At 53.8% G+C, this 24,568-nt stretch overlaps 9 protein-coding genes and 1 non-coding gene across 10 annotated transcripts; 6 read left to right on the top strand and 4 right to left on the bottom strand.

Moving 5' to 3' along the window:
- Positions 1-38: 38 nt before the first annotated feature.
- Positions 39-110, bottom strand: VDAG_20115. The gene has a single exon. It is a non-coding gene; the product is annotated as a tRNA-Glu (tRNA).
- Positions 111-858: 748 nt separating this feature from the next.
- On the top strand, positions 859-2,246 carry VDAG_03527 (glutaminyl-peptide cyclotransferase; the record flags this gene model as incomplete). Its single annotated transcript, XM_009657392.1, has 2 exons — positions 859-1,496; positions 1,552-2,246. 2 exons carry the CDS (start codon positions 859-861, stop codon positions 2,027-2,029), a joined length of 1,116 nt encoding a protein of 371 aa, XP_009655687.1. The 3' UTR covers positions 2,030-2,246.
- Positions 2,247-3,938: 1,692 nt separating this feature from the next.
- On the bottom strand, positions 3,939-5,905 carry VDAG_03528 (glucoamylase; the record flags this gene model as incomplete). The annotated part of the gene is made up of 2 exons (XM_009657393.1): positions 3,939-5,623; positions 5,683-5,905. 2 exons carry the CDS (start codon positions 5,903-5,905, stop codon positions 3,939-3,941), a joined length of 1,908 nt encoding a protein of 635 aa, XP_009655688.1.
- Positions 5,906-6,235: 330 nt separating this feature from the next.
- On the top strand, positions 6,236-6,580 carry VDAG_03529 (uncharacterized protein; the record flags this gene model as incomplete). The annotated part of the gene is made up of 1 exon (XM_009657394.1): positions 6,236-6,580. The coding sequence occupies one exon, from the start codon at positions 6,236-6,238 to the stop codon at positions 6,578-6,580; it is 345 nt and encodes a 114-aa protein (XP_009655689.1).
- A 738-nt stretch (positions 6,581-7,318) lies between these two features.
- On the bottom strand, positions 7,319-8,252 carry VDAG_03530 (isochorismatase hydrolase). Its single transcript, XM_009657395.1, has one exon. The coding sequence runs from the start codon at positions 8,131-8,133 to the stop codon at positions 7,441-7,443; it is 693 nt and encodes a 230-aa protein (XP_009655690.1). The 5' UTR covers positions 8,134-8,252; the 3' UTR covers positions 7,319-7,440.
- Positions 8,253-8,508: 256 nt separating this feature from the next.
- VDAG_03531 (kelch repeat protein) lies at positions 8,509-9,570 on the bottom strand (the record flags this gene model as incomplete). The annotated part of the gene is made up of 1 exon (XM_009657396.1): positions 8,509-9,570. The coding sequence occupies one exon, from the start codon at positions 9,568-9,570 to the stop codon at positions 8,509-8,511; it is 1,062 nt and encodes a 353-aa protein (XP_009655691.1).
- A 7,100-nt stretch (positions 9,571-16,670) lies between these two features.
- Positions 16,671-17,958, top strand: VDAG_03532 (C6 zinc finger domain-containing protein; the record flags this gene model as incomplete). Its single annotated transcript, XM_009657397.1, has 2 exons — positions 16,671-17,090; positions 17,140-17,958. The coding sequence occupies 2 exons, from the start codon at positions 16,671-16,673 to the stop codon at positions 17,956-17,958; spliced, it is 1,239 nt and encodes a 412-aa protein (XP_009655692.1).
- A 924-nt stretch (positions 17,959-18,882) lies between these two features.
- VDAG_03533 (uncharacterized protein) lies at positions 18,883-19,706 on the top strand. Its single transcript, XM_009657398.1, has one exon. It carries the CDS (start codon positions 19,084-19,086, stop codon positions 19,690-19,692), a length of 609 nt encoding a protein of 202 aa, XP_009655693.1. The 5' UTR covers positions 18,883-19,083; the 3' UTR covers positions 19,693-19,706.
- Positions 19,707-21,241: 1,535 nt separating this feature from the next.
- Positions 21,242-22,312, top strand: VDAG_03534 (uncharacterized protein; the record flags this gene model as incomplete). Its single annotated transcript, XM_009657399.1, has 1 exon — positions 21,242-22,312. The coding sequence occupies exon 1, from the start codon at positions 21,746-21,748 to the stop codon at positions 22,310-22,312; it is 567 nt and encodes a 188-aa protein (XP_009655694.1). The 5' UTR covers positions 21,242-21,745.
- A 118-nt stretch (positions 22,313-22,430) lies between these two features.
- VDAG_03535 (uncharacterized protein) lies at positions 22,431-24,557 on the top strand. Its single transcript, XM_009657400.1, has 4 exons — positions 22,431-22,672; positions 22,731-23,339; positions 23,395-23,547; positions 23,599-24,557. Exons 2-4 carry the CDS (start codon positions 23,157-23,159, stop codon positions 24,373-24,375), a joined length of 1,113 nt encoding a protein of 370 aa, XP_009655695.1. The 5' UTR covers positions 22,431-22,672; positions 22,731-23,156; the 3' UTR covers positions 24,376-24,557.
- The last annotated feature ends 11 nt before the right edge of the window (positions 24,558-24,568 follow it).

Raw genomic sequence — 24,568 nt, forward strand, 5'->3', positions numbered from 1 at the left:
AAAAGAACAATTGCCACAAGACTGAAGAGGTCAAGAAATTCCGAACCAGGGAATCGAACCCTGAGCCTGACGGTGAGAGCGTCAAATGTTAGCCATTACACCAGTTCGGATACTGGTTCACAGGAATTGTGGCGCAGCACAGACTTCATGTAGCCAGTAGGATAGAGCTAACTACAGGCATGTCCGCGTCGAAGCTCCTGCGGGTAGGGGTGCATTGAGGCACCGACGGGGGGTGGGGGCGGAGGAGGTAACGGATGAGCAATGGCATTGACTGGCCTTGTGCTTCTTGAATTTTGTTTTACACCATGTGCCAAGCTTAAATAATGAAGGCGGCTAGAAGGGCAGGACTGTCGCGATGGTCTTGTCTGGTGTTGATGTAGGTATGGTGGAACGAAGTACCCAGTGGACATTTCGCTTCCGAGACGTGTTCCTGACGTCAGGTTGGCACTTAAACCCACCTCGGTGCCTTACTTTATCAAGCTAACTGTATGCTGGGCAGTGCTTCCCCGGTTCTTGTCCTCCGTCAGGCGGCAAGCCCATGCGAAGCCAGGCAAACCTCTCCAGACGGGAGCACCTGCCAGCGTCTGGCTCTGTGAAACGTCGCACTGTTCCTGCGAGTACCCGATTCGGATTAGCGTATAACCCCCTGGATCAATCACGTCCGTCGCCAAGTTGACACGACTCTTTTCTTGATGAGAGTGAAGCCTCCGTCGAGAACAAAGAGCGAAACCTTCGCTCCCACTCACTAATCAACGACTATCTCATCAGGGCAGACGTCATCTACGGCCACTTCAGCACACCCTTTCGCAGCATGAAAGCCTAGGAGAGGAGAGCCCAGTACTCTGACCCACAACCACCATGGCAAGAGGACTCTCATCACCTCAGGCCATCATCCTCATCCTCCTTCACATCGTCTTCCTCGCGTCTACCGTGCTCGCTTATCAGCCGCTCGACGATGACTGGTTACGCAACATCACATCGAGCGACGACGAGCTAGACCCCAAAAACGGCGCACTTCTCGCCCCCATCCTCATTCCTCGTGTGCCCGGCACGCCGGGTCAGGTCAAGACCCAGGCGCACTTTGTCAACTTCTTCAAGACGCAGCTGCCCAAGTGGTCCATTCAATGGCAAAACTCGACCGGGAAAACCCCTGCCACTGGCAACAAGGACATTCCGTTCCAGAACCTCATTATCCGGAGAGAACCGCCCTGGACGAAGCCCGGCCAGACCAACTGGCTGACCCTCGTCGCCCACTATGACAGCAAGATCAAACCTGACGGCTTCATCGGCGCCACCGACAGCGCTGCGCCATGTGCCATGCTGATGCACGTCGCGCGCTACATTGATCCCTACATCACGAAGATGCAGGACGAGATGGTCGGCCTCGGTGAGAGTGGTGGCACCCCCGCCATGGACATGGGCATTCAGATTCTTCTGCTCGACGGCGAGGAAGCGTTCGTGTCCTGGACTGACACCGATTCTCTCTACGGATCACGGTACGTTGCGTGTTTTTGTGACATGTGCTGTTAACTGACTAACATGGTCCCCCAGGTCCCTCGCCACCGAATGGGAAAATCCTAATCCGGCCATGTCTTTCTACAAGAACCCCTTGGACCAAATCAGTGTATTCGTCTTGCTTGATCTCCTCGGCGCCGCCAACCCCTCCATCCCCTCCTACTTTACGCCAACCCACTGGGCCTACCAGAACCTAGCTTCTATCGAAAACCGCATGCGCAAACTCCGTCTCCTCGAGTCCAAACCCAATGCACCTTTCCTGCCCGATGGTGAGCTGAACTCTAAGGAGCTCCGCGGCGGGTTCGTCGGCGATGATCACGAGCCCTTCATGGCAAAGGGTGTTCCTATCTTGCACCTGATTCCGACGCCATTCCCGTCTGTGTGGCACACGATGAACGATGATGGGGACCATCTTGACATGCCGACCGTGAGGGACTGGACCAAGATTGTGACGGCGTTCGCCATGGAGTGGCTAGACATGATGGAGCTGAAACCCGCCGATGCACAGAGGTGATGGATTGCGTGTACTTTTACAGCGACTTTTAGCGGACTCAAATGACAGGCGTTCTTACTCCAATGGACTCTATGTTGTCGACGTCACGCTATGATCACTTTCGTACCTTGGTGGCGCTAAGTCGCGGCTGCTGTCAAGGTTGGCCGCAACCTTATTCCTGGAATTCTATGACAAGCACGCCATATGAAGTTCTGTTGGCGTTTCTTTTATTTCAACTACGCATCTTCAAATTGTCTGCCGCCTGTGCATCGAAAGCTCACTGGACACAATATCCACCAGCCAATGTGGACCAACTTGGCATCAACAGCGACATCCAATATGACAGACTCTACGATACTGAGTCTCAGTACATCCAACAGCGATGTCCCTTCGTTTTCGTCCTTCAGCTCAAGGAGTGACTTGACCCTCATCATAGGGCAGGCTGGTGTCATGGCCATGGTCGAATCTCACCGACTTATCTCGTCCTCTGCAGTATTCCGGGCGATGCTGACTGGCCCTTTCAAAGAGTCCAGACCTGCCGACAGGGGCAGGCGGTGGGAGGTTCGCCTATCTGCTGATGACCCTGAGCCTCTTCTCATTATTTTGAGGTGTCTGCATATGGGCGAGGAGGCGAGCAGCGATCTGATCTGTGAAGCCACAGATTGCAGGAGACAAGCTCTTGTGAATATTGATCAGGAGAAACTACTTGCACTCTTGAAGGTAGCAGAAATGTACGATCTACTGGGACCTCTCCGTCACTGGCATACTCCTCTGATCGTGAGTCGATGGTTCAAACCTGCGATGGCAAAGGCTCTTCCGATTCATCTCACTATTTCTTGGCACCTTGCTCAGGAGGGGTTGTTCGCACAGACATGCTTGATGTTGGCTTGGGATATCGAAGTTCACGAAAACGGGAATATCTTTTTCAGTGACGGTCATGAGAGGACGGACTGTCGAGGCGTGAACTTCCTCCTTCCACCAAGCGTCCTCGGTATGTTGTCGCTCACCTGGGCTCAGCCTTCTTTGCTCACATACGTAGAACAGGTCGTGGTGTATCGTACTGACATCCTCGGACGCTTGCTCGGACCCATCCGAACGGATTTGAAACGACTGCGCTCCCACAAGTCCTGCCAGAAAGCCGGCGTCGTCGCCAGAAGGGAGCGTCTGTTATGCGGCCTGACAGCACTCGGCGGCATCTATGACCTCGCGCGCGCCGACAAAAGCATCGCCATCGTCTTACGGATCGTTTTTGCGGATCAACCAGCTCGGACCTATACCTCGACGGTTCGCCGCATTGTCATGTGGACGAACTTTCTGTTCAGTTGCAGTGCGGAGAAATATCCGGGCCACGAAACTTGCAGCCCCTTTCCCAACCTCGAAGGCGAACCCACGTACACCTTCCCGATCAGGCCCGTGGCCCCGGACCTGCTTAAAAAGATCCGAGCCAGGGCCGAAGAAGCTAATGGACCGAGGGCGAGAGAGCTCGCTCACACAAAGATGACGGTATTAGGCTTTCGGGTTCCAGCTCGTCGCTGGGCCTAGGCAAGGGTTCATCCATCGTCGCGCAGCGACTACTGATCGAGCAAGTTGGACCCCCCTCCCCACTCTTGGACAGTCGTAGTCACATCAGGTTTTCAGAGGAAGCATCGAAAAGATCTAGAAAACAAGAATCGAAATTTATTATCGTCAATATGTATCTGGTTCTATGCGTATGTACTGTCTTTTCTTTCATTCGCTCATTCCCTATCCGATTCATGCTGTCCAATGCCAGGTATATATGCTAACTTCGCCACCATGGCCGCCCATCCTCTAAAATGCGCGATTGTAGAGGCGATTGCGGTTTGAGTGTCAAAGAAAGCCGGGCCAAACTTGACCACTCTGCCCTCCTTAACCCTCCAATGTATCGACTGACCAACGAAGGAGAGTCGACTTAAGCCTGCCAGGAGTCGGTCCTGGTGGCGCTGGTGGTGCCGCAGGCCGAAGGGATGCTGTAGGAGCGGTTGGGGTCCCTCTCCCAAGTGACGGCGCCGTTGGAGGCAACGTTGATGTACTTGTACTGGATGGCCTGGCCAGCGGGCAGGCTCAGGGTGCCGCTCCACACGGGGTTGGATGAGGTGTACTGGGAGGCGCTCAGGGAGATGGCGTTGGCCGTGTTCCAGTTGCCGAGCTGAGGAATGTTGCCGACAATCTTGACGGTCTGGCCGAACTGGGTTACGACGCGGGCGTTGAAGGTGATGTCAACGTTGACGGGGGGGACGCAGGCGGCCGTGGTGGTGGCAGCCGGGGCGGTAGCCGTGGTGGCAGTGCCGGTCGGGGCTCCGGTGGCGGGAGTCTGGTTGGCCGGGAAGCTGGTCGCGGTGGCGCTGGTGTACGAGCCCTGGACGGAGGTCGCGAAGCAGGTGTTGGGGACGACGCTGGCGGCAGAGTTGGCCCAGCCGAGACCAACAACCTCGCGGCGACGCTGAGCGACGGTCAGGAACGAGGCGTACGACCAGGTGAGATCGCGGGCAGAGAGGGGCTGGCCCGTATTGCGGTTGTACTGCTCGGCAATGTTGCCACTGCCGGGGATGTAGGTGGCGGCGACATCAACGTAGCCGTCAGCGTAGGCCTTGACGGCGGAGAGGATCGAAGTGTAGGTCGAGGAGGTGGAAGCGTAGGTGCCGGTGGAGATGCCGGGGATCAGAGCCTGGAAGAAGGGAAGCGAGACCGAGGTGACGCTGATGGAGCTGCTGCGCTTCCAGACGTAAATGGCGTCGTACAGCTGCTCAGCCGCGGCGAAGGTGTTGAGGTACCAAGGCTGACCGCCATAGTACGAGTCCTCGGGGTAGCGGCCAACGGCGACGGCTTGGCCCTGGCCCTTGCCGTTGTTGATGCCGTAGATGGATCGGAAAGAGTCGGTCACCACCTTGTGGTTCGACAGAGCACGGTCACTGCAGGGCTGGAAGGTGGAAGCGTCGCAGCCGAGGACAGGGTCGAAGTTGTGGATGGAGGTGAGGATGGAGTTGGCATCCTTGCCGTTGCGGTAGCTGCCACCGTTGATGTTGGAGATGACGTAGCCCTGAGAAGGGTTCCAGAAGCGCTGCTGGAAGCAGAGGATCTGGGGAGCGATGCCGGCGCAGCCGTTGCAGGTCTGGCCGAGCTGCTGGGCGAGAGCAGCACCCTCAACGAGGGAGCGGTGCTGGGAGGCGATGGTGAAGAAGGACGAGCCCTGAACCTCCTCCCACAGGTCGAAACCGGTCTGGTTCCAGTACTGAGTGACGTAAGCCAGGTCATTCCTGATGATGGGCCAGACGACGGTGTTGGCGGTCGAGGTGTAGCCGTTGGCAATGAGCCACTTGGAGTACTTAATCAGGGCGATGGCGCGAAGAGCCGGGCCGTCGCGCTGGGGGCGGCCCCAGTCACCGGTGAACTGTGCTCCGTTGGCGAGATACTTGGCCTCGCCAAGACCGGCGCCGCTCGAGAAGCTGCCGGAGGGATTGTTCACAGTCTGCAGCTTGGCCTGGCCGACAATGAAGTTCTGGATGTTCTGCTGGAGACCCGCATCGTAGTTCTCGACGAACAGGTCAATGATGGCCTTGAAGACAAGACCAGCATCGCGAGTCCAGTGGAAGAAGTCTAAGGGGAACTGTCAGTTTGTCTCATCTTGTCTTCGGGGCAGGTCTTTTGGGACATACAGTCAGGGTCCGACTTGCTGGGCGAGGCGATAACGAGACCCGAGGCGACACCGGCAGAGTTGCAGCCGTTGGGGCCAATGTTGCACAGAAGCTGGGCCCGGGCAATGGGCAGCTCCTGCTGGATCCACTGATCAACGTTGACCCTCTTCTCGAGAGTTCCGGGGAGACCAGAGACGGACTGGATGGCCAGGCCGCCAAACGACAGAATGGATGAGAACCTCATATTGAATTGATACCGAGCCGAGAGCGTAGAACCGTGATGGGATTGCTGATCTGCGGAAGGATGGATTTCAAACCTTGAAGTTAGAGAGAACGTGGCAATTTATAGAAGTGCTTGAACGAAGCCGTTACGATGAGCCGACCTAGTCTCCATACCAGTTGGAAATAGCACAGGACGGATACATCGCATGAGGCTATCTCCACACAGCAAGCAGTTGCAACGCTTCCTATAAAGTCGGGCCTTTCTCGGATGCCACTAGAGAAACATGGCGGCCGAAGCCCGAGTCCATGGCGGGCCGGCGTATTTGCTCAAGAGTCGACTATAGTAGCCAGAATGACCTGGGGTCCCAGAGCGGGAAACCACATCGCCGGCTGGAGCCGCAAGGCCAGAAAGGTCTGTCAATGCACGTTGCCGAAGACTGAGTTGGGGAAAAGACTCTCGGTTCGTGGATCGCTCGTCAGTAGAAGGGCCGAGCTGTTGTTTACAGGCGCAGCCCATGGAAAGCCACCTGGGCTCTTCGACGAGCAACATGCGGCCGTGAGCGCCTCATTTGGACGTACTCCGGCGCTTATGCTGGATGATTCTGTAGTTCAGGACTTCGGGTTGCATCGCTCCAGGTTCAGAGGCGCCACCCGTGCATGCGAGGGGCAGAAAAGCACGGCACATAACCCGGTTTAGGGGGTTCAATGCTGGTCATGATCCCCTCACTGGGCAGACAAATGACCTACCCCACATACCCTGGGCGTTGAGGTCTGGATCACACGTGCAAAGCCCCAGATTCTTCCCCGCAGCTCAAAAGCCGTTGCAAGCATAGTGGCTTGCAGGCTTGAACGCCTGAAGAACCTGGGGACAAGGGTAGGTTCGGCCCGAGGCCGTCAGGTTGGCATTGCGGAAGAGAGGCACACGATAGTGATGCTACAGCTGTTAACGGGACAGTGTGACTCTGGGCTCCAAGCCGACGTATCATTTGATTCTCTTGCATTGTTGACTAGCAAAAAATTTAGATAGATTATAGATGGAGTGGTTAACCCAAGAAGCTGGCCGCTTGGCGCATACTGAATTTGAGCTTTTGACGCTCATGGACTTGGCCAGCAGCATGCCGTGGTAGTCCCCGGTCCCCGCCGGCATTGCGTGCCCCCTGGTCTGTCAGTCGCGCCGATGGCCGATCGAGTAGGACCGATGTGACGAAATGAAAGGGGGTTTCTCGAGGGTGACAAGGTGAAAATCACGGAGAGGGGCGATCGACAGGCGGGAACCGAATGCCAAGGGGCATGCAACGGATTCTTCCGTGACCACAACTCCCGCTTCATGTGTGCCACAATCCACGTTCTGTTCCTCCTTGCTGGCACATTTTCGTGGTTACTTAAGAGTCGACATGGGAATATTACAGGAAGTATGCGCTACGAAGCGAAAACTGTAGGGCGTCATAATCCTTTTAACATTGTATCATCAAGAGGAGCGCGCTTGGGTCGCAATCCTTTCCTTGATTAGGGCACTGTATGCGCCGCTGGATGAGTATACCGAGTGGATCATCATGTCTACCGTGAGCCAAAAACAGTCGCGATCACCTCTTTCGTGTTCCGTACTTGCGCGAATTCCCCGTCTAAACTGGCAAGCGTAACAGCATGCACCGTCTCCGCATCGAAGCTAGCTCTTGGGTGTGTAGCCGTAGCATCATCGGCCACGATGATTCCATGAACTCCCTCCCCGGTTCCATCTGGACCACCCTGATCGCCCAGCACCTGCAGATTGGCTGCCATGCGGACAGTAGTGTTGACGCAGTGGTCTGTTGTCAGGCCAGTCACAATGAGCTGGCCGGCGCCAAAAGCACGCAGACGAGCCTCCAGGTCGGTTCCAATGAAGCCGGAGTTCACATATTTCACCAGAACCGGCTCTGAAGAAAGCGGATTGACGTATTCCATTGGTTCAATAGCGAGTATGTCAGTTCCCGGAACCTTCGCCGATGGGTGCAGGGCTGAACCTGGACTGGTGGAATGATGGTGGATGTGGACGATCAAGACGGGCTGAGGCTTGTCGATTTTGGCCTGAGCCTCGTTATGGGCCCGCGCGGCGCTGAGGAGCGCGGCAATGTTGTTTTCGAATAAAGGGTTGCTACGATGCGCACCCCAGTATGTTGGATGTTTGAAAGCCTGCTGGACATCGATAATGACGAGAGCTGTGGGGGTCGAATGCGCAGACTTCATGATGACAGCCGCTTGAGGGAGCTTCATCAAGATATGGGTAGAAGCTGAAGCAATGGGTGTCTGAGCTGCGGAGTGTCAATGAAATTTGCGCGGTTAGTACAATGCGAACGACGGGAGTCTACGTGGCGAGCGTAGTTCATGTTCACAGGTTCCCTCCATACAACACCTGTGAGTCATGATTCACGATGGAGTATACCTCAGATCTGCTTACAAACCCCACCAATCACCTTCGATTTGTACTCCGCACACTGTCCCATAAGCTACAAGTAAGTCAATTTGTCTGGCTCCTCAAAGCTCTCAGAGCTCCTCACCGTCATGTTAAGATGGACCAAGGGTTCCATGATATCACCCGGGCTCCTGGTAGAAGTGCCTTGCTATCTTCTGCCTGGTCGGAAACGGATTCTAGTCAAAACCCAGCTTCCAAATATCACCTAGTCTTTCATTATTCTCGTTCAGCCCCCCATGCACAATGATGGACTCATTTCTGTCTCCGCCCCTGACCACATCGGCGTCGAACCAACCACGTGGCTCTGGGATTTGACCTGGTATTTTCAACTTCTGCCATTTTCTTTCCCTAATGTCCCAAGCCCAAGCATCAGGCAACATTTTGCCGGCACCTGCATGCCCAAGTGCACTGGGATCCCGCTCCCCGAACATTGTGATTAGGTGGACATTGCCATGTATCATAACTGGTAGCAAGGTTCCAACGCTTCTGGCTTCTGGACCTTCCATGTTGTCTGGATTGTAGGAAATGGTGTTCCATGAAAGTGAGGGAATGTCAAAAACATCCAGAGAGCCCCCCTGTTCATTGATGCCATCGAAACCGTTGACTCGATATAGTTTGCCGTCGGCGTATGCGATGGAGGCACCACCTCTAGATGGCGCGGGCGCTGATGGCAATTCTGACCAAGTCCTCTCCTCGGTGTCGAACATCCAGAGATCCGCTAGTCGTCCAGTCTCTGGACACCCAGAGTGAACGAAGAGTTTGCTTTTGCCATCTGAGGCCACGCAATGATAGCTGCGCCCCGCAGGATACGGCGCGGCTGGATCGGCGGGCTTGACCGAGCTCCAGTTGGCAGCGCCTGCTTCGTAACGCCACAGCGCACCCTGTTCTTCGACGGGTTTCATTTCAATCCCTCCGCGGCCAGAGAATATCCAGATACTGCCATTGATTGTGGCGCTGGGGCTGCCGACGCGTGGGATAGGAGCCTCTGCCGGTGCGGGAATTGTCTTCACGGTCGGGTTGACTGATCGCTTAGCAAAGGCAGGACGTTGCATGGACCTCTTCCTACCATTTTCGTTTTCGACATCGATTATGTCTATTTGATTATCGATGGGCTCGCGGGGCACCAACTCGCCACCAAAAACATAGGTTTTCTGGTCCACGACTGATACGGCGTGTGATGATCGGCGGAGGCGCTGGCTGGAGGCAATGAGAAGCCACTTGGCGGATAAAAAGGCCATCTTGTGGGTAAATAGATAGATAATAAGTTCCAATGATCACGGGAAATAGGAAGAAAGAGATTGGATCCTGCAGCATGCCTGGGACGGCCATCTTTATCCTTCATTTCCAGTCACTGAAGGCTCTACTGACTTCTAACACTTCGGAGTCTACATCCCGATTATGTAACCATATACACACACACACACACACAAGTTTATTACGCCTGGTGGCCTAGAGCCAATAAGGCACTATTTGCTATTGTACACGGTCGCTTCCTCTAGTCTGTCCGAATCTCCCAAGCCCATAATAGGTCATCTTTCCGCTCTTGCTTTCTCGTCTTCTGTCTTGCCGCCGGTTTCTCGTGGGGTTTAGATTGTATTGGCAAGCTGCTTGAAGGCTATTCTTCAAGTGTTCAGAGTCCTATCTACGGCGACTGAAGCGGCGCTTACTGTTGTTGACACGAGGTGTGGGTGTTAGGTTCGGTTAGTAGAAGAAGGGGGGGTTTTGGTGTGTTAGGCCCCCGCAAGGGATCACACGTTCTCCAGTCGGCCCGTGGCCTTCGCAAAGCGTATCGTAGCTCGGACTGCTTTCATGTCCGGCTTCCAATCATCACCATCTGATGTCGTCTTACCTCCCAAATGGAAGGAGATGTTGTCTCTTTGTGTGCCAGGGCGCATGAGTGTCTCGGCTCGTTGTGTTGCCCATCGTGTGCATCGGAGGAGAAAGTGCTCCACCGTCTCTCTCGCTTGTCCGCATGCGCATTGGGCTGAAGCTACTGCCCTGATTCGGAAAAGTGAGGCGTTCAGTCTCGCCATGCCTGTCCTGAGCTGGGCCAGCATGCTCGCCTCCATCCAGGAAAGGTTATCATATAGTTCTCGAGTGTGCTTGCCGGGTAGTGCTATGTCGACTTCCTTCGAGAGTTTTCCAACATTATCTGGTAGTCGTCTTTCCACACGTAGTTTGCGCCTTGCAGCGTTGAGGGTGGTGGATCGCATCTTTGGGAACTGTTTTTCAGGCAAGGCGCCATCTCGGCTGGCCTTGCGTGCTTCTCCTTTCGCTTTCTTCAGGAGGTCGTCGTCGAGATGGCTCGGAAGCCACACGACTGAGATGGTGTTCCCGGTTTCTCGCAGTCGGGTGATCGCCTCGTAGATGCAGCGAACGTACTCTTGTCCAGACTGTTGTTGGGGGTTTCGAAGTGTCAGCACCGCGGCTTTGTTGCTTGTCAGTAGCGTCACGGTCTGCCCCCTCAGCTGCGGCAGAAATCGCAACGCGTATGCTGCCGCTACCAGTTCTCCGGAAAATGGGTTCTGATCGGTCCTCATGCCGTGGGTGAAGGAAAACGTCTCGAGCCTCGTCCCTGGCCCCTTGACGGTTCCACCGACGCCGACCACCTCGTTTCGTGCCGAGCTGCTCACAGCGATGCGCACCGTGGCCTCCTCATCGACCCGCGTCAGTGTTGCATCCTCGTCGTTCCATTCAGTGACGGTCTGCACTCTTTCCATCCACGGCGGCAGTGTGAATGGGTTGATTGTTTCCAGGTCCTCCATTGGAATTTCGTTGAGCGAAGTTGCCAGTTGGAAAAATGGTGAGCGGTGGAAGCGCCTGAACTTCTTTATGCGAGAGGTCAGTTTTCGAAGCGGGTTGGTCTCAGGCAATGCGTGGAGATCTGTCCATAGCTTGATGGCCCTTCTCGTGAATCGCTCTGGTGCACTGGCGATGTGAGCCTCCGCTTCTGCTACGCTTGTGGCTATCGTGACGAACGCTCCAATAATTGCCTGCGCTCCGACCTTTTGGACGCGATAGATTGCTGCTGCCGTCCGGTCTTTGCATCGGTGCCTCCAGACGTTAGAGGCATAGTCCACCACTGGGGCCACGGTGGCCGTGAATAGCTGCCGTGCTGTCGCCGGGGTCAATCCTCTCAGTCGTTTCAGCTCCATCGCAGCCTCTAGTCCCTTGGTCGCAACTCTTGCAATGTGTTCCCTGTATCTGAGTCCAATGTCCATGATCACGCCGAGGATCTTGACATGCTGTTTGGGTTTGACTGTTTGGCCCTTGATAGTGAAAGGTTCCGAATCGGACCTTTTGGCCCATCGGGTGAAGTGGATGACCGCCGTCTTGTCCGCTTCGAAAGTCGCCCCGCTTCTCTGCTCCCAGTCCAGTGCCTTCTCGATGATCGCCTCGATCCCTTTACGGTTGTCTTGCGTGGTTGGTCCAGCGACCCAGGATGTGAAGTCGTCGACAAAGGCTATAGCTCCTCCATAGCAGTTGATCTTCTGTTGTACAAGGTCGGCGTTGAAGAACAGAAACAGGATCGGTGACAGTGGCGATCCTTGCGGTAGTCCAGCCTGAGGCAGGGTCCGGACCTCTGATGCTTGGCCGTTGACCTGAATTGTCGCCGTCCGATCGGAGCAGAATGCCTCTACCCAACGGAGCAAATCTTCTGGGAGGCCCCTCGCTCTCATTCTCTGAATGAGTCTCTCTTTGCATACTCCATTGTATGCTCCCTTCACATCGAAGCTCACGAGGCTGACCACCCAACGATTTCTCCATGCTGCGTAGATTTGTTCTTGCAGCAACACCAACGCTTGTTCTGCTGACCTCTGTTTGCGGGCCCCGAAGTGGTTCGTGGGCAACAGCCCATGGGTTTCGACTGCATGGGATATCCTCTCCGCAACAACCGACTCGAGAACCTTGCCGAGCGTGGCGAGGAGCGAGATGGGCCTCCAAGCCTTGGCGATGGTGTAGTCTCCTTTGCCGGGCTTCTTGAGCGGGATGATCTTGGCATGCCTCCATTGGTCGGGGAGTACTCCTTCCTCTAGCGATGCGCGGAAAATCGCAAGGACACTGTGCTTGACGGCTGGCCAAATCTGTTTCCAGACCATCGCCGGCAACCCGTCCTCACCGGGTGCTTTCCACGATTTCGTCGCGAAAAGCCGGCGCTCGACTTCTTCCATCGTGATGTCAGGCATGGTGACAGCCGATTCGCGCTGCGGCCTCTCACCCTCCTCTTCGATGTGCTCTGGTGGGGGCGGGAAGAAAGTCGTAAGCAATTCTTCCGCTTGCTCTTTGCCGTTGGTCGTCCGTGTGCCATCAGCCTTTACAAGCTGCGGCACCTTGCCGAATGCCGCGTCGTCGCCCGACTTGAGATACTTGGCGGCCTTCCAGATGTTGTCGTTGTCGGCCAGAAAGTCGTTCCAATGGGTTTTCTTCTGTTGTCGAATGGCACCGTGGTATTGTTTCGCTGCTCCCTTGGCCGTGTTCTCCAGTGCTTCATCGTTCCGTCCTGCCCGTCTCGCTGCCCTCGCCCGGTTCCTCCAATGTGTGTGGATGTGGCGGAGCTGCGTAAGATCCGCCGTCCACCACCGCTTCGCGTGTGGCGATGGTTTGGCTTTTGGTGTCAAGGCCTGTACTGCTTCCAGCACCACTGACATGAGTCTGTCCGTCTTCTCTTGGACCGTGCCTTCCATCGGGGCTGTCTCGAGTGCAGTGGAAATTCGAGTGTTGATTTCATTCCATGGCGCGTTCTTGTACAGAGGTCGGTCCTGGATTTTCGGGGCCGGCACTGATACATCAAAAATCGTTTCGATGGTGCGGTGGTCCGACCCGTGCTCTGTTCCGTTCGTCGTACACTTGATCATGGCCGCAGCTAGGTCTTCTGATACCAGCACCAGGTCGATTGTCGACTCGTGGTCCCCGCCTTGCCAAGTCTTCGTGCCCCTCGGGAGCATGCTGCAGAGGGAGAGCTCGTTCATCAGGTCGATGATGTTGTCGGCTTCACCCTGTCGTACCGGAGACACGTCGTCTCCTCCCCATAGTTGATCGTGGCGATTGAAGTCGCCCGCAATGACCACGTCCACCACCTCTCCTGCGGCTCTCCTGGCGTCCGCGACCGCTCTACGTATGGTGTTGCACGCTTCCTGTAATGCCTGGGTGTCCATCCCCTGCACGTACACGGACACCACCAGTACCAGTTTCCCTGGAAGCCGCAACAATGCTGCTGTCATGTCCGGAGACTCTATCCGCACCTGTTCAGCCTCCAAATCCTTCCTTACCCAAAGCATGCTTCGGATCGCCCATCGTCCTTCCCCAATCGTTGGTGGGACCATCTTTGTCCATCTGTGATGTCCCATCGGCGTCGTCAACAGCCGTCCTTTGATCATCCGTGCCTGTGGTTCCTGGATCGCCAGCACCGCTACGTCCTGAATGTCCTCGTCGTTCATGAGGCTCTCGTGAACCTCGCCGCGTTTTCGCACATTGAGTTGGATCATACGGAGCGTACTACTCATTCAAAGATGGGTAGAGCTTCTTGCAGTTTCTGCTGAAAGATGCATGGGGACCTCCGCAGGGAACACACTTGAGGATAGTCTCAGTGCAGGCACTGTGGTGGTGCCCCTCCTTGGCACATTTCCCGCACACCTGGGGTCGGTCGCACTGGTGAGCTTTATGGCCGCGGCCCATCTGTTGACAGTTGTAGCACTGGTCGAGGCGAGGACGAGATTCGAAGACCTTGGTCCTCCCAGATTGTCCTCCCGCATAGGCGTAGCCCTCCGCGAGTAGCCTTTCCGCGTCCGCTCTCTTCGTGAGGTACATAACCATTGAGCCGTATGCCTTCGGGACGTCCCTGTTACTTAGCCAGCCTACTTTCGCAACTTGTACGTCGTTTTCTTTGCCAATCTCCTCCGCGGCCCCACTGCGGATGGTGTTCGCCTCATCCAAGACCACCATGCGGCTCACGTAGTCGACTTTGACAGGATAGAGTTCGTCTCGCAGCATCCTAGCTCCTCGAGGCAGCTTGGCTTCCACCAGTTGTTTCACCATGGCGTGCTCCTGCTCGTTTCTGCAGGCAATTCTGATTCGAGGCTTCTTCGGGTCCTTGGTCACGGCCAGGCAACGCCACTTGGATTGGCTTTGGTCCACCCTGACCTCGCCTTCCGTAAGGGTACGAATAGCGCCCGGTGTGAGCTGTTCACCTTGTTCGTCCTCCATCCTGGATGTGTCGATCGTGCAGAAGACCATGTCTATTGGCGTCGGTGGCGTTGTCATGGTAGCCTGCCTCGTGTTGCTGAGTTGGCCGGCCTGTGGCATCCGGGCAATGTCTGCGTAGGACGGCCCCGATCTATCCTGCCCTGCGATCGTCGTAGTGACTGTTTCGATGCTCGCACGCAGGCTCTGGGTTTCATTCGTGGTCGCATGGAGGGCTTTCCTAAGCTTCTCCACTTCGTTCTGGAGCTCTTCAATTCTTGTCGACTGTGACTGGGACTCTTCCAGGACCTTTCTCATGATCTTCGTCTGTAGTTCCATCTGTTTCTCCATAGCGCGCAGCAACGCTCTTCCGTCCGGCTGCCCTCCAAGAGTCCCGGAGATTGGTCGTCGCACCGTCGGTTTGGTACCGCGCCTATTGGCTCTTCGCTCCGTGATTTCCACATCGTCGGTCGGCTCGTTTCTGGCTTGACCCTCGGTCGCTTCATCATTGATATGTTCATCGTCGATGACTTCGTTGTCGATGGATCGATTGTCGACGACCTTGTTGCTCGGCTTGCGCGTCGATCGAAGCTGTCGTCTCACACCACCATTCCCCCATTCTCCATCCGACGCAACATGGATCGTGTCGCGTTCGTTCGCCATGGCTGCAGGTGGGGCGCCACGTGGAATGGGATCCACCAGTTCGCGTCGCGCCGTCCCACGTCAAAGACCAACCTGTCCACGATCAATCTGATGCCGTAATAAGTCTCTTCCTCTTTGAATTCTGTTCACTTTGGGTACAGACGTGATCGGTCGCGTCGTTTCGCTGCACATACAGTAGGACCCGGAATCGGCGTCCTCTCTAACCATATACAGCTTGTCGAGACTGCCCTAATTCAGGGAGGTGAGTGAACCCCACACTTTTCAATGCTGCAACCCAATCATACAACGTGTTCTAGGGAGAAGGCTTCATGGTTGAATAACGTGTGAGAGCAATACAAACTGGATATAGGCTTCGTCAGAGATTCTGGTGCTATAAATATAGCTTGGTATCACCAAAACTTTCCGGCACTCGGACGACTTGACGCTTCTACTGTCACCAAGTACCCGCCCCCAAGGACCATCTCTCATGGTAGCAGCTTAAGCGACACGAGTAGAAAGAGATGGGAAAGTGTTTTTAGAAAGCCAGTAATCGCGGGGCAAGTTATGGTGTGAGATTCTGTGACCAATGTACTGGGTAGAATTTGTATCAGAGAGGCTTTCGGATCGTGATTTACTGGATCCAAGGAATCTCAAGTGGGGGGTGCAATCATCAGGCTGTATTCTCACAGGTCAGGGAATCTCAGCGCAACTTATGTAAGCGGGATGTCGGTCTCCGAAACCCCACTCAACTGTCCACACCTTTCACTTAACATGGAGATAGATAACCTTCCTCGGCCTCCGATCATTCCGACGCGCTCAGGCAGCACCGTGGTATTCCGACAACATCTCCAGCTCATCATGCCACCCAGACGAGCATGTGATATCTGCTTCAAACGAAAGGTGCAACTCGTTCATCAGCCTCTTGTCACTGCCTCACATAGTGGAGCTCGCTGATGACGGAACTGTTTCCCTAGATCCAATGTGCTATCCCCAGTCCAGGCGTACCTTGCAACTGGTGCAGCCACCAGAATATTGCCTGCACTTTCGAAAGGGAGCCGAAGCACAAGAAACAGGACCCGTAGGTCTCGGGGAGTTTTTAGTATGGCCCTTGTCACAAAGCTCATTATGTGTGTGAAAAAGGGCTACGTCGAATGCAATTCGAGAGCTTCACCGTCGAATTCAACAACTAGAGGGTGATTTGGTCCAAAAAAACACCCATGATCCAGCACAAATTACAAAACCTCGCAGCAACGTTAACATCACATCTCCTGGAACCGAGCAAGTCGAATCGCCCCATTCCCATTACTCGTCCAACAATACCGTCCACTCCTGTGCGTCCGGCTTTCCAACGCCGCTCGTTGTGATAGAAGATGTGTCTGCAGATACCCAGTCACTCTCATCCCGCGGACCGAATTTGGGGATTAACTGGTACTTCAGAGGCTTGCCGATTTTGTCCGAGAGGGGTAGACGATGGATGTCCTCAAGAACTGGACATGAGGTCCTCTTGAATACATTCATGTCATTCAATGACCATGATGACCATGCTCATACCGTGTCGAAATCTGCATCCAGAGCAGGATCAGATATCGATAGTCGGCGACTCAACGAGCTACCGAATAAGTACGCTACTGAGGAGGCCATCCGCACTGTCTATGGATCATATTTTCGATACAGGCTTCCAGTCCTCGATGATACGTTTCTTCACGAAACCGTAACAAAAGCGTACAACCCTCTCAAGAACACAAACGCTGCACGATCTTCACTTTCAGCCAAGGCATGCGTGTGGGCTCTCCATGCCATCTCACGACGAATGAAACCTGCAGGGGACTCTTCCCTGTATCTAGACGGCGAAACGTGTGCCACTAGAGCACAAACCCTCCTCAGCATCGCCATTGAAGAGTCTTGCATTGAGACTCTTCAAGCAGTACTTCTTGTTGTAGGTCAGCTCGATATCTATAGAGTGTCATCAACTGATTTAATCGCAGCAAGCCTATCAAGAATCATCGGGCCAATGGAGAAGCTACAGCTCCCTTCATCTACACGCTTGTCGTATAGTATGCGACCTCGGTGGCCATCACAGTCATCCTGCCATGTACGCATGCATTGACGACCTTCTCCACGAAGAACGCTATCGTTACATCAGAGAACTCTTCTGGCTGTGCTACCTGGCAGATAAGGATGTCTCGTTTCGATCAGGTCGACCTCCACTTCTGACTGAAACCTACTGCGACTTATCTCTGCCCATGGGGCTTGAAGCCTCAAATCCAGCAGAAAGCCAGATTATTCATCTGATGATAGAGTCCAACTTTCACCTGCCTTCCGATCCCCGTTTAGGCGTGATCAAGGAGAAAACATGCCGCCTTCTCTATTCTGCGCAGGCTTTTGGGATGTCCGATAGTCAGCTTTTGGTGCATATTCGTCAGTTGGACGACGAACTTGAACAGTGGAGGGTTTCTGTACCTGGTCCTCTGCGGCCACGACTTTCTATTCCATCAAGCCTCACACTTGGTTCACCCCACGCGAGCATGTCACAAAATGCAAAATACATCAATCTGCAACTGGACTATCACTACACTTTAGTAATGATACACACGTCAGTTCGGAGGTCTGGTACTGCCAAAGGAGACGAGAGTCTACCCGAAGACCTCCACAAGGTTGTTCACTCCAGTGTTGACATCTCGCTGGAAGCCGGCCGCTCGACTTTAGCATTCCTAAAGGCATCTGTTGATGTCTTGGAAGAAGGGGCATTCGGGTACGATCAATCAAATTTCTCGCACTTCATGAGGCACGATTACACGAGCTAGAGATTACTAACGAGGGTCCCTGGACACATCTCATTCTACGTCCCAATAGCCGCTATGGCAATATTTGTCAATGTCCTCATTCATCCCCTAAGTCCAGGACCTCAAAATGATCTGAAGATCCTGATTGAAGCGATCGAGACCATCCAAAGCATACCATTGCGGAGATTGTCTTACGACGAGACCATTTATTTGCAAGAACTCAGCGATTTCATCATGGAACTGTTCAGGCTTGGGAATTCTGCCATCTGGAAGGCTAAAAAATCGGGAGAGAGCCCAGCTTCAGTGGAAGGCATCGAGTCATCGAGTTGATGTGAAGACAATGTTGCAGCATTCCAATTCCGACGATTCTGAGCGCGAAACCCCATGCTTCTGAGATGTCAAGGTGATCAATCAAAGAAGGGGGGGGTCGTCATTCGTCAGATTTCAGTCATAATCGTGAGCATATTCTCAAAATGCCAACTTTGATTCTGGCAGTACGAGATCTAAAGCCCTGGTGGCGTGTTAGGCCGTCAAGGTCAATTATCGAACGAAACAGCGCCCAGCAATAGCAGAAAGAGAGGCAGATGCCAGCCTCTGCTTGGAAGCCTGCGACCCGAAATACGGGAAGCTATCCGTTGCTACTGCCTGGTGTGCTTTACGCACAACTCAAATATGGTACCCAGCTTGGATTCGTCGTGCGGCTTGGTATTGCGCACATTCCCTGTGGATCTATGCACAGCTTAACCTGCTCAAACCCCCTCATCATGCACTGTTTGAGCCACTGACAAGATCGTCCACCGCCGTGGATGAGCTTTGATGCACCCGCCATTACAAATCAAATACTCAAGGGGATCTAATAGGCCAAATGTTATCCATGGGAGGCTGTACATGAAGTTTAAGTGCAACTCACGCGCCATGTCAGCCGCCACACTCTCCGCAGCTGGTAATTCAAGGACTACGACACGTTCTCTGTCCGCTCCGACCTATAGATCATTTCCGTCTCCCATTTCCCACTCGAAAATCGAGAATCGGTCAGCGGTCGCACGCATGTCGTAACATGTCCGTCATGTCTTTGCCCAGCTTAGAGGGCGCCACGAAGAACAACTGGGACTTGAGCACTAGAACTGCTAGCCTTCGACATCGACGATGAACGACTCGAATCGCATTCAGCCCAGTAACGCTAGGGGAATAGACCCGGAAGTCGTGCTGCCATCTCTTGTTCAAAAATTTCCCTTCACACCTCAGCTGGCGCACGCATCTCCATATGGGCGCCCGACGACGCGACATGTCCAGGGCGGTACAAGCCACGAATTTGTACACAAGACTTCTTCCGAGGGCTTGGTCACAAACTCGAGCCATCCTAGTGCACTCAATGCGCCTATCGAACAGCGCGGCCACGATGATTCAGCTCTAGAAGACGAGCCCCATACCACGAAGCCAAAACGGAAGAACGACAATGGATCAGTTCCAAGAGCATCTCGGGAACGGCGAGCCGCTCGCGTTGGCGAATTGGAAGAACGTCTTCGACATGTCAAGGAGGTACATGAAAAAGATGAAGCCGGACGTCAGAAGCGTCTGCACAACCTTAAGCTTGAATTGCAGGCATACAAGTCTAAATGCGAAGTACTGGAGAACCTCCTTCAACGGGAACGACAGGATCGGGTGGATGTGGAGAGAAATATTGGGAATGCACGGGAGAGAGAGAGATCTGTCGGTTGTAGTTCATCACCGTCTGGTTGTGCGAGAAAACATTGACATTCGTGTTCTTCAGCTATGATGATGATCAGTGACGACAGATGTCCTCGTCAACAACGAGGCCCCCAATAATCCTACTCCGTGCCGACCAGTTGTTGAGCTCTCTGTGTGCCAGAAATTACAGGATGCGCAGCTCTCTTGGCCCCCCCCCCCCCCATCATATTGAATTGCGAAGCCCTGCAGATCCCTGGTGATTGCTTCCTGGGTGGCGAGGTTTTGCGCCTGGAAATCCAACCGAGCGATGCGAGCCCGCTCGAGTTGTACAACTGCAGCGGCCATGACCATCTCAAGAAGAACTACAGCAATCACTGTGTTTGACGCATAGACCGGGTATTGGGGGCCCATGTTAGACTCAGCGAATGACGAATCATCGGAGTTATGATGGTAGGACTCATATTGCAAACGTGGCGAGACTTCCAGCTCTGCCATGGGTCGTGCCCAGCCTAGACCTTGCGTCTCGAAAAGCAGACGTTTCTCCGGATTAGAGAGAATCTCATTTGCTCGGATGAGGAGATGATGGCGCTCGATCCGGGCTTCATACCGGACACTGGTCTTGCTTCCGTGAGCGCCGTGAAGATCGGGATGGTACAGTTTGACTAGGAGATGAAATTGCTTCTTTGTGTAAGTTTAAACCCCAATATCTGGTGTGGTGATGGTGTCGGATGCTGCGGCCACGCCGCATCAATGTGGTGGTTTCGACTGGACTGTGTCTTGTAACCTGGGCGACTGTTGTGGGTGCATCGTCGTTGAGGAGTCTGGAACAGGCAATTTGTTACAATGTTTGATCGCGCCATCATGACTGAACGGATTGATGACATGAGTGATGCAAAAGGCTTGAGTGCTGGCAATCGGGCTCGAGTTATGGTAAGGGTTCGTCAGTGCCTTCATTAAACCCAGCTCGAACTCATCCACAGACAAATCATTGTAGAGTACGATGCAATCCAAAGAAAGTAATTTTGATGCCTTATTTGATCTTCGAGCCTTGACACCGGTGCTCCGGCTGCGTACCCGACCCGAAACCGCGCCCGCGGGGTCAATAAGCGCATACTTGCTCAAATTAGACTCCAGAACTGTATCAACAAGGAGTTTCTCACGCCTCCTACAATGTGAGCGGTGAAGCAGCAGCTTCAGATCCTCCATCACGAAACGTGCAATCGGGAGCCGCTCAGTGGCAGTCGCTGACCTCAAAACCGGGTTCGTCTCCGAGCCTCCGGCTTGCAATTATAAGCCTTATCTAGAAGATTGAATTAGCTTCTGCGTGTAGCGTGAGATCATTGCTCCGCTGGTGAAACGGAACTCCCCCAAGTGTTGTAATGTCAGAATGTTCTCTATCTCCCTTGATCTTGTAACTGAGGTCATGATCCATGTGGGCCGCTTGGAACGGTTGCCTGCAACAATATGCCAGGCTGCCATTATCAGCCCACCAGCCGGTCCCCATTTACTAATCAATTGCTCTTCTGGATGGTGGGTTGCACGAATAGGGGAGGGGTATTTCATTCCCCGCCCAGTCGTCACATTGTCATGCCACCTTGCCGCTAACTGCGGTAGTATGAGCAAGTTTCGAACGAACTGATGATTCCTTTGGTCTTGGCCGCAACAACACTGGCCTAAGTATGCTGAATAAGTATGTAGACTAAATAAGCGTTGATTCAGGTGACAAAGGGCCGAATCTTGCAAGTGGTTTGCAGTTCGTCTTCTCAATTTCTAACGGCCATGCATGCGACCTTGAAAGCCGCGGTTGGCGACAGGCTAGTACTCGTCATCGACTTTTCATTTCCGTCACAGCTGTCGGGCTTATCAGTTCAGCATACTCGGGACATCATCGGGATAGGCTCTGGGAATTCGGCGGCGTTGAGGGTTGGAACTCGAACCCCAACGAGGGGGTATACTTTTATGCGAACTACAAAGGGCAGCCCGTGATCCCCTTGATCTGGACTCAGAGGTATGAAGCAAGAAGCTAAGCTCGCCAAAGTGCTGAGTTGTTCTCTGAGCACTAATTCTTCATAGACTTACCGATGCCTCTCTCGCTGTCGCCCTCTTGTCCATTTTCATCATGGTAGCACGGATGGTCATGACATCCTGTGGCCAGATGTCTCGGACTTTCTCGATGCTTTACGATGCTTTCCTTGCCTTCGTCTGGATTTATAGCGTCTCGTTACAGGCATCTGGCGATTTCTCTGACATGGAACATCTAAGCCCTCACCCATGGTACTTGACTCGACATTGCCCCGAACGAGTTGGGGAAGAATGCCATGTTGCGCAGGCTAGCTTTGGGATTTCAATCATCGCTGCCGCCTTCTACAGCGCTCGATTCGCTCCCAGCGCTTTCGAAGTGGCATACAAGCATTGGAACAATCGGCATAACGGGTATCAAATTGTTTCCGTTAAGCTGGATCTTGTAGATGAGGAGGATGAGGCTTCCGATGAAGATACTTACATGAGGGAGAGGCGAAGGTACTTGTGCCACCAAGACGCATTGAGCCCAGTACTTGCATTCTTCCCTGAAAATGTCAGTCAGGCCTCATTACATCGGCGTGGGTCAGTCAAGCCCAGTTTTGTGATGATGGTAAACGTTGATGCGAGGATGCAGCATCAGGAAATCATTTCAAGCAGCCAATGAGGGACGAGTGATACGGGCCAATCCACAGTTTTAATCGATCGTGGTCGATAAGATCACACTAGCCCTTGTCGGAGATTCGGCACGATGCTGACACCAACCAAGGCCTACTTCTCTTGTCATCCTCACTCCCGTGATTCATACATATCATCGAGATGTCGAATGGCTGATGAAATCAGCCTGATTCTGCTCCAGAAGCTCACGTAAAGTAACAAAGATCTGAATCGGTACACCAACCTGTCGTTCCGGTCGTGAGGAGGTGTCTAGGCGGCCCGTCAGCGTCACCCCACTCAGCATTCCGATATGCCCAATACGGGCAAGCCAAGTCGAGACTGTCACCTTTGTCGCCGGCGCCGGGTCAAGGTCCGTACTTAGAATCCGAAGCGCAGCGAGCTTGAGCAACTGACTCACCTCGTCATAGTGTGATCTGGGACGTCCCTCCTGCCAACGATGCATCAAGTATGGCACGGAGTGTCCAGGCTACAGAAACGAACAGGATGTTGTTTTCCGGAATGAGACCTCACACACCATTCGACGAGCGAAACAGCCTGCCTCGCAGCATTCCAGCTCCGAGTCTCCGGAAGGTGATGGGCTGGTCTCTTCAGCAGTCATGATACTTCATGAAAATTCCTCATCGGCCTCAAAAGCCTCTTCTACAGCCCCGTTTGCCCAGAGCCCTTCGGCAATTTCTAGCGCTACCTTTGCCTTGACTCCGACCCTACTCGCGCGAGAGCTCAAAGAACCCTGGAGAACGCATTCTATCCCTCTACTAATCAACTGCTATGCACCTGTTGCATTCTTCTCGGCCATATTCGAGAAGCTTACTTCGCCAGATGAGCCGTTGATCATGGCCACACATCTCTGGGCTCGAGCATATCTCGGCAGTTGCTTCTATGCACCCCAAGACCGCCGGGAGACTGCTTTGCATCTTGGAAACACGCTCAGGTCGGTAGCGCTGGCAATTCAAGACCGTGACAAGGGCACATCAGACAGCACTATTCTTGCCGTGTGGATCCTTGGCATGTACGAGGTCTGATTATTAGAGTCTCACCAAAGCGAACAGGTTGCACTAACACTGTTCCTAGCTTCAAATAGGCGGCATCTCGGGTCAAAGCTCGCGGAAGTCTGCTTGGCATGTACACTTAGAAGGTCTCTTGAGTCTTCTGCGGGCTCGCGGCAAGGCACAGTTCTACACTCCCTTCGGCCGTTATATATTCTGGTGTGTATTTATGACGCTGGTGAGTGGAACTCTTGGAATTTGCTCCGATGAGTGTTGATCTCTCCTCCAGCAAACGGGCTGCCTTATGGCCAACGAAGCCTGCCCCCCAGAATCAGACGAATGGGTCGGCCTTCTTGAAGACACGAGAGACCCAGACGAGGGCTGGTCACTTCTGGTTTGCAGGTACATCTGCAAAGCGTGCTCGCTCATTTGTACAATCTTCCCTATTGTGTGCGAAGGGCTATTCGATGAGGCGCGGCAACACTATCACTCCCTTCTCGAGCAGGTCTCTGCCCTTGAACATGAGTGCCTTCGCTGGATGGCCCAGGCCGCGCCGGAAGAGCTCGCGCCTTCGTCACACACCCACTTCTTCTGGAATATTTGGAGAAGTGCCCGACTGAAACTGCATAACCTCTTCTTTATGCTGGCAAACCTTGTGCTACACACTCCCACGGATCGAATCTCACAATCGACGGAGATATTCGACAGCTTCATACTGGAAGCGACCAAAGGCAGATGTCTTGCCATAGTCGCCACGGCTGGTCAAGAAACAATCGACTCGATACCTGTCTCTCTTGGTGGCAGGTCTCCCGAATTTGCGACGGCGACCTACGCGTCATGGTTTGAGGGCATGTCGCAGATCTCACCACTGAGCCACGTGTACACGACACGAACTGTGCCAAAACACTTGCGGAATACGGCGCGGCTCGCTCTCTTGGCGATCGGCAAAGAGAGAGGTATCCTTCAAGCTTTCAAGACGCGGCCTGGTGCCGTGCAGTATGCGGCGGAGGCTACTGTGGGTATCTCGCTCGATGACACGATGGAGAGCGTTACTGAAGTCACCTGATTATCGGTCGCGATTTGTATGGATCGAGGACCGCCTGGCGGGAAACCATCTCAAAGTATTAGCAACTTATTTTCACTTGGCTGCACGTCACTTCACGGATTGAGGAAAGACAGCGCGAGCGTGAACGAATTATGTTTAATAAAAATATATGTACGTGAAGTTAGTTAAGTCATGACTTTTCGTTCGCAATTAT

Source organism: Verticillium dahliae, genomic scaffold (assembly GCF_000150675.1).
Source record: "Verticillium dahliae VdLs.17 supercont1.5 genomic scaffold, whole genome shotgun sequence".
In the NCBI taxonomy this organism is placed as follows: Eukaryota; Fungi; Ascomycota; class Sordariomycetes; order Glomerellales; family Plectosphaerellaceae; genus Verticillium; species Verticillium dahliae.